Source organism: Syzygium oleosum, unplaced genomic scaffold, assembly GCF_021117445.2.
Source record: "Syzygium oleosum isolate NSW1041296 unplaced genomic scaffold, Sole_v2.1 Sole_v2.62, whole genome shotgun sequence".
Lineage (NCBI taxonomy): Eukaryota > Viridiplantae > Streptophyta > Magnoliopsida > Myrtales > Myrtaceae > Syzygium > Syzygium oleosum.
The window spans coordinates 374,839-389,845 of record NW_026607546.1 but is presented as its reverse complement, the minus strand read 5'-3'; the positions used below and the strand labels follow the sequence as shown (position 1 = coordinate 389,845).

Here is a 15,007-nt window from a genome sequence, read left to right as displayed (position 1 = left end):
TTGAGAAAGGGGTATTGTTGTTCATGCACTTAAATTCCATTTCAAAGAGTATCCTCCAGTAATATATTAGGTAAAAACAATCGAGAACTTCTACAAAGAGTTTTGAGATAATGCTCCTTATATCCTTCACATGCACCTTTATAAGATGCTTTTACAAATGCACACTAAAATCACATTTTGGCCAAAGCTGGCATGCTTATTTTCAATAGTATAATAATTCACTCAATAAGGTTATCGTCTAATGAGAGGACATCATCAGGATTGACTTTATCAAAATATTTGAAACTATCTCCATCGCTTTAGCTATAAAAGAAGCTCTTTTAACTCTAGAAATGCTCTTTTATTTATGGCCAATTGTCTAAATTCTGATGAGTAGGATGGGCCCATAATCCCATGCCCCCCGCACTTTAAAACTTGAGTCTTTTAATACCTCTTTCTCATTTGTAAAGGTACACAGGTCATATATGCAATATTGCAGATGATGGACTCTGAATACAAAGAAATCCAGAGGATATTGTGTGAGAAAAATCATATTGTTCCCAAGGAGATTTGGCCTAGTGCATTACAAGACGAAGTATCATGGGTTTACACACAGGCGTATGAACCCACCAGAGATGCTAACCAATAGGCTTTAGCAGAAATTCAAGTAGATAATCCTCATCAACCTCTATAGCCATCTCAGAATCATCCACGGTCGTTTTAAGACCCTTGGGGTGGACACTTTCTCATGGGATTATGGTCCCAATCCTACTCATCAGAATTTAGACAGCTAGCCACAACCGTCAATTCCTCGCAGAGAATTCCATGTCAGTACTGGCAATAAGAGAGCATCTTCAAAGCCCAAAGAGCTACAGCTCTCTTAGCTAAAGCAATGGAAACATTTCGAATATTGTAATGAAGCCAATCCTAATGATATCCCTCATCTCACAATGATCTTTCAAAATAAATTATCGTACTATTGAAAATAAGCATGTCAGATTTGGACAAAGTGTGTTTCTAGTGTGCTTTGGTAAAAACATCTTATAAAAGTGCATGTGAAGGTCTTGTACCATCTTGGTCTATCATTGTCTTATAGTTGTATTGTTAAAGGTCTGTATCGCCTATATAAGGGCACTATCTTTCAGTTGTAAAATAAGACCAAGTTTGGACAATCTCTATAGCATACACTTCTCTAGTCTACCTAAACACTTTCATTCTCTACCTCAAGGTCTGATGTCATTATATGTACAGAGTTGCACCGTTAGCTTGATAAGATGAATTGGTTGAGTATGCTCTCCACTTGACACTGTGAATAGATCAGAAAATTTGAGAGTTTTATGGTATAAATTCATGATGTCTACAGACTAAATTGCAATCCCTTATTAAGGACGAGAGAAGGGCCATAATGTGGGATAGCATATCTATCTCAGATATCCATTAGTCTATATATATATAATACATGTTGCTTAAATATGCATTATATCTGTGTAGGTAAATATTATTTACTATATGCTAAATATTCAAATCCCACAGGATATATGGGAAGTTTACCAACAAGAGCTTCAATTGTACCCATCCTCTCACTTGGGCAATATATATTTGAAGCCTAAATTACACTATTTACCTAATCCGTCTTCTACCTGATTTCAGGTGGTTCTCTGAATAACCGAGTAAATGGGGAGTCGAGACAAGCATATGAGCCAGTTGTATGAGCTCTGTAAGACGGGAGCAGAAGTACCTTATTGTCTGAGGAGAATAGCTGCCTACGAAATCTGATCTGTTCACCACCGACCGAGTTGTTGCTTGATTTGATGGCGATGATCAACGTTTGAACAACAAAGTTACACTAGAGAAGTTTTGAGACCAGGAGTTTCCAAAGGTGAGTTGTCACAAGAGATGAAGGTCAAAGGGTTTGCTTGCGTGGGGCAGGAATTTGTCCTTCGATTTGCTTCCTCTGCTTCTTTCTAAGACTGTAAAAAGATTAGAATGTAAATCAATCGTCTCTCATGCAACAAGATTTTATTATTTCTGCTCAATAGAAAGAAGATACAACATCTGCTCAAGTAGTTTCTAATGGGGAAACTTTTCTCCTCCCTCCCTCCCTCTTTCTCCCTCCTTTTCTTCCCACCTGGGGTTGTGGTGAGGGTGTTTTCATCACATTACATGGAAATTTTTGATACAGAAAATGTACTTAAGCTTACTAGACCAGCTTCAGAGTCACCTCAGCAAGTCTGAAGAGCAGAAGACATCAATGTTCGAGCAGTTTAACACCTCTCTTGCAATGAACCAATCAAAGAGGTTGCCTGAAACACTACTCGAGGATTGTAATTTTGTAACATGAAACTGCAGGTGGCTACAAAAGCAAATAGTTTCATGGCGATAGCGACAAAAGAAAATGGTTAAGAATAGTTTTAATTGGATAATATCCAGAGAATCGACAAAAGTGACAGCGAGTTTTTGTTCTGTTGGGGAATATAATTATTCAATGACCAAAATGAATTTGCAGACATCCGATTTCAAGAGTCTGGTAGCTCGAAAATTATTTATTATTTTCAGAAGGAATGTCGACATAAGATTCAATGTGCTCCCAAACAAAAAGCCATCTAATCCCATTAGTATTGACGATAGCCTTAAGATGTATCCTTTCTCTATATTGGATAAGTAACAGTGACGTAAGGTGCATCGATCATAGGAAAAAGAAAAGATGAGAAACTAAGCTCCACATGAAAAGTCTCACCTCTACGTTGCAAGCTTTCCAAACAAAATTCCTCCAAATACAAGGGCTCCAAACCACTTGTTGGACACAAATCTGCACCACACAAAAGTGTGAGAAAGATTCAGAGAGTATATGAATTTGAATAGCAATGACTTGTTCAATAAATGGAAAGTACATTTCAACTGGACATCAGCAACCTAAACATCGCCAAAATTCAAAGACGACAGGAGATATTTGGCAAATTCTGAAAGAGACTTTACATGTTATATGATTGGAACAATATACAAAGAGGTTCCCCTTGACATGCAAAAACACGTCCCCACAACATAATTAACTATGTTCTGGTAGCCTAGAATTACTGTCATCAAAGAACTACATGATATTCTTTGACGAAGCAAAAGAATACTATGAACACGAAATCCCATATTCAGTGATGAAGCCAATAAGCCCGAGGCCTCCACTCTTGATCGCATAAACATCAGCAACTAGAGAAAATATCCCATTACCATCAACTAAAGATAGTTATATATATGATCCCTGAAAAAAATTATATTGAATTCACACTTAGACCGAACTAGATGTCCCTCACTAAAAGGCCATTCTAAATGTCAATCACCTGTATCACTAGAAACAATCAAATATTTTTTTTACAAAGGAAAGAAACAAAACACTTCATTATTATGAAAAACTGTTACGAAAGACCTTTGAAGGGGAAATAATCATCTTAACCGAATGGCCATCTAGGCATTCATAACACTTGGAAAGTATGTCTACAATTACTTGGATAAACTATTTGAGTTACATATGATGACTGTGTCCTCCTTCTGCGTTCTTAATATTGATTCTATGACACTGTTTGGCTCGACAAAATAAGCTTAAGAAACTAAAGATGTTGACGTAAACTAAAGAAAGAAATATCAGCACAACTAATGCAAAAAATGGGAAAGGCAAGGGGAGTTACATATGATGACTGTGTCCTCCTTCTGTGTTCTTAATATTGATTCTATGCCACTGTTTGGCTCAACGAAATGAGGTTAAAAAACTAAAGATGTTGAAGTAAACTAAAGAAAGAAGAATCAGCACAACTTGAGCAAAAAAAATTGGAAAGGCAAGGGGTTTATTGCTTGGCTATACCCAAAATACATACTTTCGGTTACAATCGGCACGGCATGATAGATCAACTGTTGATATCTGCCACGCTATATGTCCAGAAGCAGCAATAAGAAATGCATAGTATGGCCATCCTGCTCCACATGCATCATTGGAAAAAGATAATGAGCTTGCATTTAATATTGAAAGTCAGAATCCTTAGACGGGAGAAAATTAATACCAATATCAGCATTATATCCACAGAGTGCAAGACTGCTGATGCAAGCGATTCCAAAGCCAGAAATCCATTCCTTCGACAAATCTCCGAATCTCAATGCCGTTGATCTTACACCCACTTTAACATCATCTTCTTTATCCTTTAAAAAGGAGGAAACAAATGTCAAGAGCCTTGCTGTGGTGATCAGTTATGACTAAATGTATATTGCTATTAACTAAAACATTGTATTGGTGGTGCTGGAGTGGGCTTTTTGAGAGTGGGGGTCTGGGAGGGAGAAAGATTCTAAAGGAGGAAGAACTTTAATGCCTAGGAAAAACAGACAAAGGCTAAAAAGAGAGCCAAGAAAGGATCGTTCGTGCATAAACTGAATAATCTTACATATTACCAGTCCATTGCAAGTACCAAAGAATACAATGCAAGCTAGTTCTACATTCATGGAGACATAACACGGCATATAAATCTTTATGCTCACATAACCATGATTTGAGACTTCAATAGTCATTCCAGTAATTGCATATTCAATTGACTTATGGAATAATTTGCAGCCACGCATTTCATGCTTGTTTGAGAAATAGCAACGAGCCTAATAAATTGTCCCCTCTTAGCAGTTTTCATCCAACAAATTCAAGATGAACATAAAAACCATACACGTCTTCCAAAAATCTCTCAGAATTAAAATAACATTGGGCATCTCAAATCCATTTGTCAAAAATTAATATGTTCTCCATTCTGATTCTGCCATGTTGCTTTTGATAATCCAACTCATTTGCACTGTAAGATTACATCTAATAATCCCCTTTTCTGGATTCTCTACCTAGAATCATCGGTGATTATTGTTCTTTTGCCTTACACTTTATTTCTTTTGCTCCTACAATTGAGTGATGATATCAAGGTGGCAGTGAAACAGATCTCACTTCACAGAAGTTATGAAACTCCGCCACAATCCCTAACTTTTTTCCAGGAGTATCGTTCAAACCAATTGATATACCAGTCCAAAAATGTCCAACCACTAAGAAAAGGTACTGAAATTGTATCATTTCCATAAAAACTCGAAATGCAAAACGCACAATATAAACTACTCAACAAGTTTCACAAGATACGGTCAGATACCTGGTGTGCATATATAGTGTCATACACAAGAGTCCAAAAAACTCCAGAAAAATATAGAGGAAGCACGACATAAGGATCCAAACTTCCTCTAACAGCAGTCCATCCGAGTAAAGCTCCCCAATTGAAAGTCAAACCTAGATAGGCCTGCGGCTGCATTGGCATTGAAAATTTCCTAGACGTCAGTCAACAGATAATGTCAACAAAAAGCACAACAGAAAGATTATGCCCACTGTGACATATAGAAATCCAGTCTTATTACCCAAAACGTGAACCTTTTCATCAAGGGATAGGAGAAGACAAGCAACAAAGAAGAAGCTCCCAGTATACGGCTGTAAAAAGATAATGCAGCTTTAATCATTGGGAAAAAAAGAAAACAACCAGTGCATATTTTATGACCACTTCTACATGCTTTTATATTAGCTATTTCTGAATATACAAAAATCAGATATCAGAAAACTATATAGATAAAAAAGGCCAAGATCGTTTATCATGTCAATCTTCCTTTTATACAAGGATGGAACAGCAGAAGTTTCTCAATGTTGAACCTAATTCTGGTATATAACTGAGCTGAAAGTCAACAACAGCAAGCTCATTGCAATATTATGGAAGAAACAAGGTGAATATTTTTACTCCAAAAAGAAAGCAGCTGCTAATGGCTATTGGACATTGCAAACATAATGAGTGAGCATATGAAATGGAATAAGCTGGCTAGGACCTTCGATCAACCAAAGCCTATGCATCCTACAGAAGTACTAGAACATAATGACAGCAGTGTTCACAATCACAAACTTCATCCTAAAATTATTTAGGTTTTCAAGGCACAATCACCTTTATACTGTTTTGGCCTTGCATCCTGCCGTTTGAGGTAACTCACATAACACTTCGACCAGTGACAAGACATCACTATGATCTATTAGACTTTCCTACTCAGAAAATTGTGGGACCAAGTTGAAAAGGTTGGCACTTTGGCAGTAAGGCAACGATGGAAACCCACCCAAATGAACTTCACCAAGGAACATAGTTTCATGCTCACATGTGCTTAAGACAATTTAACAATGACTGCTTAAAAAACTAAAAGCATGTGTTTATTTGTTTTTAAAGGAAACTATTAGCCAAAGACATGCAACCTGAGCATTCCACTTTTCAGTAAAATATCAATTTGAATCTCAAAGGAGCTTGCAAAGCTAGCAAAAGTTTATCACGCAGTGTCTGAAGAGGACATAAAAGTGAGAGTAACCTGTAATTATTCAACTGTAGAAGAATTCCAAGACCTAAAAGCAATTGAAACCCAAGGAAACAAAGCCCTTGAAATGGTGTCAAAAGACCACTTGCGATTGGCCGGGACTTTGTTCGTTCCACCTAACAGAAAAAGAGTCAAACATAAATTAAATGCCAAGGAAACTTAACAAATTGATCTTATCAAAGAGAAATTCCAAGAACTTTGGCTCTTAGCAACCCATGATCTATTTCTGACGAAATATAAAAAATTTATTCAGCAGCAAAAGATAAAAGAACCTTAAAGCAACCAGAAAAGTTCGGGAAAATAAGGAAAGGGTACTCAGAAAAATACAAATTGACTGTGTCATTCTTTAGACTTTTATGATGAAAAGGGCTTTCTAAGTACAATAAAAAGCGATAATCTTAAAATGACAGGTGTATGGTGAACTTATGATTTACTTTATATATCAATTTCATAAAAAATTGATTTAAACCCTTAATTTAGCAGCACCTACTCTGAAACTATCACGGTCAAACCAGAGAACTCTAAGAAAAATGATTCAGGCATGCAGAAATTGCAGGCTACATTTAAACAGACTAAAACTTAAGGGAATCCAACTAAAATTGAGATAGAAACTTTTATCGAGTTTCCAATTAACCCAATAGCGCCAAGCTGACAATCAGAAAAAGATGTAAGAGGTTAACTTCAAAATAGATTTACCTAGAAAGGGGAAGAGCAGAACAATCATTTAATAAAAAAGGGTAAAGACAAAATAGAGGAAAAGAATTTTCATAGAATAAACACACTAGACGTATAAGAGTTTCAAGTCTTAGAAGGCTACCACTTTTAATCAGAATGCAAATAAATTTCTATAAAGCAACAAGTGTGCCAAGGAAACAATTCATCTAAAAGATCTTGATTTGATAGGAGAAGTTAAAAATGCTATTCATTCTAACATAAGGGTTCAACCAAATTATTCAACTGTTGCATGTGCACATACAAGTTATTCAACCGAACAAAAAGACAGAAAAACACATACACAGGAATATGCTTACCATCACATCAATGTCCCTATCGAGGAGGTCATTGATAGTGCATCCAGCACCTCTCAACAGCAAAGCTCCAGAACCAAAAAGCATCAACATCTTAAGATCAGGAAGGCTTCCTGCGTTTGCTGCCAGCGTGATTGACCTAGAATTGGTTGGACGTAAGCAACAATAAAACTCAATAAGCATATCCATATCACATTAAAACAGCACCATGAAAATCTTTCTTCTTTGGTTTACAGCCCAATTCCACAAGGCAAAATAAATACAAGAGCAGAGTTCATAGAAGGTATATAAATTCACATTATACTGACAAACGGAGGAAGCAACTATAACTGAATATGAACGATTAGGTTCAAAACAGTGATATATGAGGGGGCCTGCAGCAATAGCAGTCCAACATACTGTACATGCTTACAACGGTTCTAGGTGGATAGCTCCAAAGATTACATTCGAAGCTTTTTTGCAGAATCCATTAGACCACTCATTGGCATGCATACACCCCAAACACCATGAGTTCTTGGCATCGTCCTGCAACTACTATGGACCAACACTCTCTTTATAATCATTCATGGTAATGTCTTGTGTAGCATTTTAATTAGCCTTAAGGACCATTTAAAATCACAGTAATATTGCAACTGAAAAGGAGCTTATCATAAACATTTGTGATATTTTCTCTCCCTTAGTTTCAAATGGCATTGTGAAAGCGCCACCCTAAGTGTTTTACACTAAGATATATTTTTCTTTGGTTGAGTCATAAAGAACTTCATTAAAAGAGAAATCTGGTACATCAGAAATGTACAAGCACAGGAGGAAAGTTTATAAACAAATGAAAGTAGAACATCACTAGACAAGACAAAATCAGAGCAGAGTGCAAAATAAAAGTAATCAAAGCTTGAGATTCCTCAAGGTCTTTCCCAATTGCATGACACAAAACAATGCAGTGCTTCAAGACTTCTAAAAGATTGAGTCTCCTACGTAGGCATTCCAACAGCTAAATAACTGGAGGAATTTCTCGGCATGACCTAGACCACCTTCGAAGAGCTGAAGATATGATTCCGTAGGTTGCGGCCAAAGTTACAATGAAGAAAAAGATGAATCAAAAGAAGATAATCAACAGAATCATCCGGATTTTTGCACATATAATGTCAGTTCGTCAGAGTGAAATTTTGTTTTCTGAGATTTTCTGTAGAAAGAACCTTATTCCAAGCTACAGTCCAACAAAAATAAGAAATTCTACGGGGAACATAAAGTAGCCAAATTGCTGTTGAGAGAGAGTGAGAAGAGAATCCCCAAAATAATGTAAACATATTTAACACTGGAGGTCTTATTTTCTATATAGTACACCATCTTGTAATCCAGAAAGTAGAAATCACAAACCTTAGCAGAATAGAGAAGAGCTAGGAAAGAATCAATCAGAGATAGCTCCAAATCTGAAATTTTTTTTTATGAAAAATGAGTTCAAACCACCCTCCAAAGACACATATAGTCTGAAACCATCGAAGTCTTGTCTCAAACAGAGGATTATGCTTTAGCCCCACAAAACGGTGCCTTTGCCTTGGAAAAGGGTGTCATTGCCTGAACCCACATTCATTTCCAAATTCGTCAGTTGGCTAAATCCCAGTCCTCAGAGTGTTGCCAAAAATAAATCAGTTTGGAAATAAGCAGCATCTCGTAATATCTTCCTATAGAAACAAAGAGACAGCTGCAGAATTTATCTCCCTTTCAAAAAACAAGAGTCAGCTGCAGAATTTTACATTGCCATGTCCTCCCCACTTGCAGTTCAAGTCATTGATGTATAAGATCCATAGATAATCCTACCACTGATAATCCTTGTATAAGTGATCTATCGATGCCTATGTCAACTCCCAAACGACAAAACCTTTTATATAAATAATGCAGCAGACACAGGCAGTACAAGTTGGGAAAGAATAGTTGCTCCTCAAAGAGTCATTCTATCAAACACAACAAAGTACATCGCACATACAAACCTATTGAAATGAACCATCCCAAACAAGAATTGCAAATCGGTAAAAGAACTGGGATACACAGCACTTCTACATCAGCGATCCATTTCTCCGAAACTACTCGGGCTTATTCAGTTTCACGAAAAGAGAAACCAAAACAGCCGCCTCAAAACCGCAAAGCCCTCTTACCACATACAAGGCCAAGCAAGCAGCCAAGTCCCAATAGGCTTATCCAGGCGAGCAAGGTGAGCGTAAGGCCTCGCCTTCCTCGGCAAATACAAGTCGACCCAAGACGCAGCCCCGAGCCTGGACCCTTTCTCGTCGCCACCACACGAGCCGTTATCTTTCCCATCCTCATCATCGTTCTTGGCACTCTCCGCCACGCTCGAGAAGCCCGCGACAGACCCACCATTCGAACACCTGAAAGACCCGAAATTCCGCCGGGAAAACTCCGAATTCGCACCGTGGGACGACAAATGCAGCTGCCCGGAACCATTTGGGCTGTACAGGCATCTCCCGAGCAGAGCAGAGAGCGATGGAGCGAATTCGCTCGCCGAAGCTTCAGGGGTCAATACATAGCGTCGGGCACCAAACCCATTATTGCGGCGGTGATAGAAAACCGATCCCCATCTCTGAAGTTTAGTCCTGAACCTCCTCGTGTACATTGCGGCGATACCAATCCGCCCCCACAAGAATTGCTCTCGGCAGGGGAGAAGGGGAAATGCCCAGTGTGCTTTGCGAGAATCTCTTGCTGTTTCTTGGAGGATCCTCGTGGGCAAGGAGAGTGGCGGATCCTCTGGATCACCACCGGCAAGGAAACGAGGAACGAGTTGCGATGCAGGAGAGACACAGGGAGCGAAACGAATTGAAGCCAAACGGCACAGTTCGGTGAATTAAGCCCTTATTGGCACAGTTAGGTTAATTAAGCCCTTACTTTCTTAATAGGCTAATATCACGAAAAACTCAAACTAATAGGATAAATTTATTCCAAATTAATTTTTTTATCACAAAAAATCTTAAACTGATACACTTGTGACAAATTTACTCTCAATTAGTTTCCGTTAAAATTTACCGTCAAATTACCAAGTGGGATGACATGTGGCAGTTGATGGGTGTATCAGTTTGGCCAATAAGGGGATATATGCTGAGAATCAAGAAAAACAAGGTTAGTTTGCAATAAGTATGCTATCCCGCACGGTGAATCTCTTGTTCAAGCCCTTCAGGGACAGCATTTTAACTGCAAAACTACCCGGAGATTTAATTTAGAGCATAGAGACACTCAGAGTTACCAGGATAATGTTATGCTTAACTGACCGAGCTACATTTCTTAGAGGATCATGCCAAGTTTTGAAGAAAAGGATTTTTAGAGAGATATAGAAAGTAAGAATTCTGAAATTTCACAAATTTCCCTCTTATTCCAAACTAAAAAATTACATGGCCTTATATAGACGCTGGGGAGTACATTGTTAGACGACGGTCCAAAACACACCTAAAATACATTCGTAGGACACCTAAAACACACTCATAGGGTTAGGTGAAATAGTACCCCGCTATTATATGTTACAATGAACAGTATCGATTATGTGAAACAGTATCCGGCTATTATATGTTACAATGAACAATGCCGGTTATATGAAACAGTACCAGTTTATCTCCATCCAGAATTATAATCATAGTCTGAGCTGTTTGCATATTCATGTTCTGCTATTTGTCTCTGTTCCAGAATTTGTTCAAAATTGTCTTTAGTAATGACTGGCGTTTGGTTTGAGGAAGAGGATGCATATGTAGAAAAGTCTGGGAGAGATAAGTTTTAATTGGTTCTTTCAGGCATGACTGGCTGGGGCCAATTTCTTATTTGAGCGTAATAGGAACTTGTACTAGTGTCAAGTCCAATGGATAAGGATAATGGTCCGTAGTCATAGGGATCTTGAGAGAGCAGTTCACCCCATGGGTTCTGAGATGCTCGTGCTGGATTTCCTGTGTCTGACATTTCTTGATCTTGTGATGATCTGAGCTGTACTTGTGCCTAATCGTATTCTCTGAGTGCTTGTCTCGTTGCAGATGAAGATCCTTTGTGATCCCATGAAACAGGTGTGGTGTAATCCATGCTTCTTCTGGGATAATAAGATTTTCTTGGCATAGGATCCTCTGGAGTTCCCTGTAATTATATTCAACAGAGCCAATGCGACTAGAAAACGAATTATAAACACGTGCAACTTGAATATGTGACTGGGGCTTGTAGATAGCAGTACCTACTACTGCAACAGTATTGGAGACTATGCCATTGTTGTGCACAAAAGTCCATGGACGATGGAGGAGTACAACAGTGTGTGTTTCTGGATTATCTCGGATTTTTTTCAACTCTTCGAGAAAAAGCCGTTTCCAATAAACAGGAGAGTAAAACCATTTGAGCACAGTTAAAAGGTTTTTCTTGTGTTCATTTAGCTCAATGTGATCAGCCATAAGTAATCCGATTAATTTGAGAAAAAAATTTCTAGTGGGAAACTCAATAGCTATTAAGTACTTACTGGTTAGGTACCATAATAGCCATTTAAGTTTTTCAGGAAAATCATTTTTGTCAAATTAATGGGTGAATGAAAGGGTACCTCGAGTGTAATCCAAAAGAGCTAAGAATACAGCCTCCATGTAGTCTAAAAAAGGTCTGTGTGATATTGCCACATGAGGTTGTCAAAATTTTCAATGAGTTTATCCTTTTGAATTTGCTCAACTATTTCTTGAGGATATTCCAAGCTTAGCCATTCTTGAAATCTTTCAATTTGTACTTGTCTGGCTGAAGAGGAAAGAAATGCCTAAGAATATACACGTTGATTTCTGCCGATGCTTTTGGTCTGGAGAGAAAATCTGCAAGAACATTCTTATTTCCTGCAATATGTTTGGTTTCGAAGGAGTATTTCGAAAACCATTCAGCCCATCTGAGTAGTTGAAGATGAGGAATCTGCTTCTGTTTGAATTTGATCATCTGGGGAAAAGAAGTCATATCCAGTTCTACTAAAAAATGATGGCTAATAAGATGGAACTCAAACTTTTTTATTCCATTTTTTACTGCCAAAATTTTCTTGAAGGTAAAGTGATAGTGTATTTCTGCCTGAGAAAACTTGCCACTTTTGTAAGAGCAAAGATGTCGCTTACCATGAAGTTCTTCGAACAATATGGCCTCCCAATATTCATCACTGGCATTAGTCTGCAAAATTCTCTTTCCTGTGGATGGGATTTGCAGAGAGGGAAGATCTTGCATAATTTCTTTGAGTTCCGTAACTGCTATGGTTTGTGCCTTTCCCCATGGCACCGGATGCTTTTTTAACATCAGTTGCAAAGGAATTAACAACTTTGCAATATTTGGGACAAAATCTCTAAGATAATTAACTATCCAGAGAAATTGTTGAACTTGCTAGGTTGTAAAATCCTTTTCAGGAAATTTTAGTAATTCCTTGGCGATATGGGGCCTTGGATAATATGTACCTTTATTAAGGTGCATACATAGGAATTCAACTTATGTTTGGGCAACAATTATCTTTTTCTAGGAAAGCATAATGCTATATTTTTTCACAATTTCTCCAAACTACTCAAGAAGTTGGCAATGAGATTCTTCGTCTCGGCTATAGAGTAATATGTCGTCAATATAAATAGCAGCATTGGACAAGATCGGCTGGAATATGCGACACATAGCCTTTTGGAATAAGGAAGGAGCAACCTTGAGATCAAATGGAAGAACTCTCCATTGAAAGTGTTGGTTTGGAATACAGAATCCCATTTTAGGTCTGTCATCAGGATGATTGCCCAATTGCCAAAATCCGACTTTAAGATCAAACTTTGAATAAATACGGGCTTTAGTGATTCCCGCCAAAAGGGAATATCGAGAAGGCAAAGGAAATTTGTCATCTTGGTGAAAAAGATTAAGAGGCTGGTAGTTGATAACCAATCTCATCTTACCTCTATTTTACTCAACACGTTTATTGGCATATAAAGCTTCACAAGCCCATTGAGAATTTGAAGTTTCAATAAGGCCTTGTTATAACAATTCTGAGCATTTTTTTTTAGCAAGAGCCAAATGCTATGGATTCGTTCCCGAATAATTAGCCTTAGTAGGATTTATATCCTCATTTTTCTTGAAGGGTAGTCGAACATAGAATTCTGGATTTTTTTCACAAAGGATGAGAACATTTATGAGAGAATTCGAAATGATTTTCTAAGCATGATTCTAACAGTTTCTGCATGATTGGATCTAGCAGACTCATCTGGATAGAAAAGAGCCTTTGGATATTGACGAATTCAGAGAATTGGTCTTTATACCTAAGTTCTTTTCCAGAAACAATTCTCAAGTCTGGAACTTGAGAGATAGATTCTGACTCGGAAATGGGGACAATGAAGTTGATTGGAATGTATACTAGGGTCCAGATTTTCAGGCTGTGAAGATAGATGGAAAAGTTCTTCAGGTTCTGAGTCAAAGTCTGTTTCATTAGGGGTGAAATAATAAGGAATGATAAAAAGTGTTTGGTCAGTGGGATTTTCATCTACAGAGAATAGGGATTCGATATCATTATTGTCAAGAGAGATTTCTGTCTCTAGTTCGATATTATGAATGAGATGATTCTGACTCGAAAATAGGGACAATGAAGTTGATTCTGACCTTTTTTAGCCTGAGGACAATTTTTGGCAAAGTGCCCTTCTTGTTGCAAATGAAGCAACGGTTTGGTTTCTTGTGTCCCGTGAAGTTTCTTCGTTTCCGCAGAAATCGCCATTTCTTCTTCCTTCTGAAGTGCGTAGATCTTTTTACTCGATACTTCTTGAAGTGCTTGTTTTTTTTTTTTAATATTCTCCTCAGAAACCGTCACAATCTTTCTTTGAACATTTGATCTTCAAATATTGTTTGTAGCAAACACCATTAAGTTCACGATTGTCACTGATGTAATTTTTCATCATCTGTTTTTAAAGGCAAAGTTCATCAAGACAAAGATGAATTTCTTGTTGTAGCTCTCCAAAGGGGATATCAACAATTCTTTTTTGCTTGTTGAGAAAAGATCTCTCAACTTGTTGGGAGAGTTCTTTAGGAATGGAAGTTAAGGAAACTTGTTTCAAATTCGGATCAGCTCCTAGGCTGTAAAAGAGTTTAATCATTTCTTTGTAATGGCGGTCTAGGTGCTGTTTTTGAAGAGAACAACATTTTCTTTCAAAGTATTCTCTTCTTTTGAGTTCAAGAACATCAGCAGGTTTTCCTATGAAATATAGGTAAATGATTTCAATAACTTGGGAAAAGTCTTGTAGAAGAAGAAAAGTCATTTGATCTGTCTTAGAAGTTGCTTGCCACCAATGTTTAAGACTTCTAGTAAACCTTGTGGCAAATTCTAAAAGAACATCATATTTGCTTTCAATAACAAGATCTCTGGTGTTCAACCAAGTATGGAATTCATCCAATTTTTTTGGTCATTTGGAATAAGGAGTATTATCAAGAGTGAAGAACTGTTTGGATGGGGAAATAGAAATTTGAGATGGGTTATTAATTTGAATAACCTCTGGTTCAGATGAATTTGGTTCCATGTCTTGTTCTGGTGGATCAGCCATGAAAATCGGAGGAGTAGTTGGTAGTATATGGAAAATTCAATAGAAGGAATTGGAAAAATAGAG

The 15,007-nt window shown here is 37.6% G+C and overlaps 1 protein-coding gene and 1 non-coding gene across 5 annotated transcripts; both read right to left on the bottom strand.

Annotated features, from left to right (window-relative positions):
• Positions 1–1,704: 1,704 nt before the first annotated feature.
• Positions 1,705–10,212, bottom strand: LOC115690411 (4-hydroxybenzoate polyprenyltransferase, mitochondrial). Of its 4 annotated transcripts, none has more exons than XR_008815763.1 (10): positions 9,554–10,212; positions 7,407–7,542; positions 6,370–6,491; positions 5,392–5,461; positions 5,133–5,282; positions 4,026–4,161; positions 3,843–3,939; positions 2,717–2,788; positions 2,181–2,290; positions 1,705–1,949 (listed from the first exon to the last, which is right to left on the bottom strand). XR_008815763.1 is itself a non-coding variant. In XM_030616742.2 (9 exons), the coding sequence occupies exons 1-8, from the start codon at positions 10,027–10,029 to the stop codon at positions 2,719–2,721; spliced, it is 1,257 nt and encodes a 418-aa protein (XP_030472602.1). In that variant the 5' UTR covers positions 10,030–10,212; the 3' UTR covers positions 1,705–1,949; positions 2,717–2,718. The 4 variants fall into 4 exon arrangements, 2 of the variants coding, with proteins under 2 accessions (XP_030472602.1, XP_030472604.1); XR_008815762.1 differs by having other exon boundaries at positions 2,181–2,282; XM_030616742.2 differs by lacking the exon at positions 2,181–2,290.
• On the bottom strand, positions 2,164–2,284 carry LOC130137158 (small nucleolar RNA snoR77). The gene has a single exon (XR_008815773.1). It is a non-coding gene; the product is annotated as a small nucleolar RNA snoR77 (small nucleolar RNA).
• Positions 10,213–15,007: the final 4,795 nt, after the last annotated feature.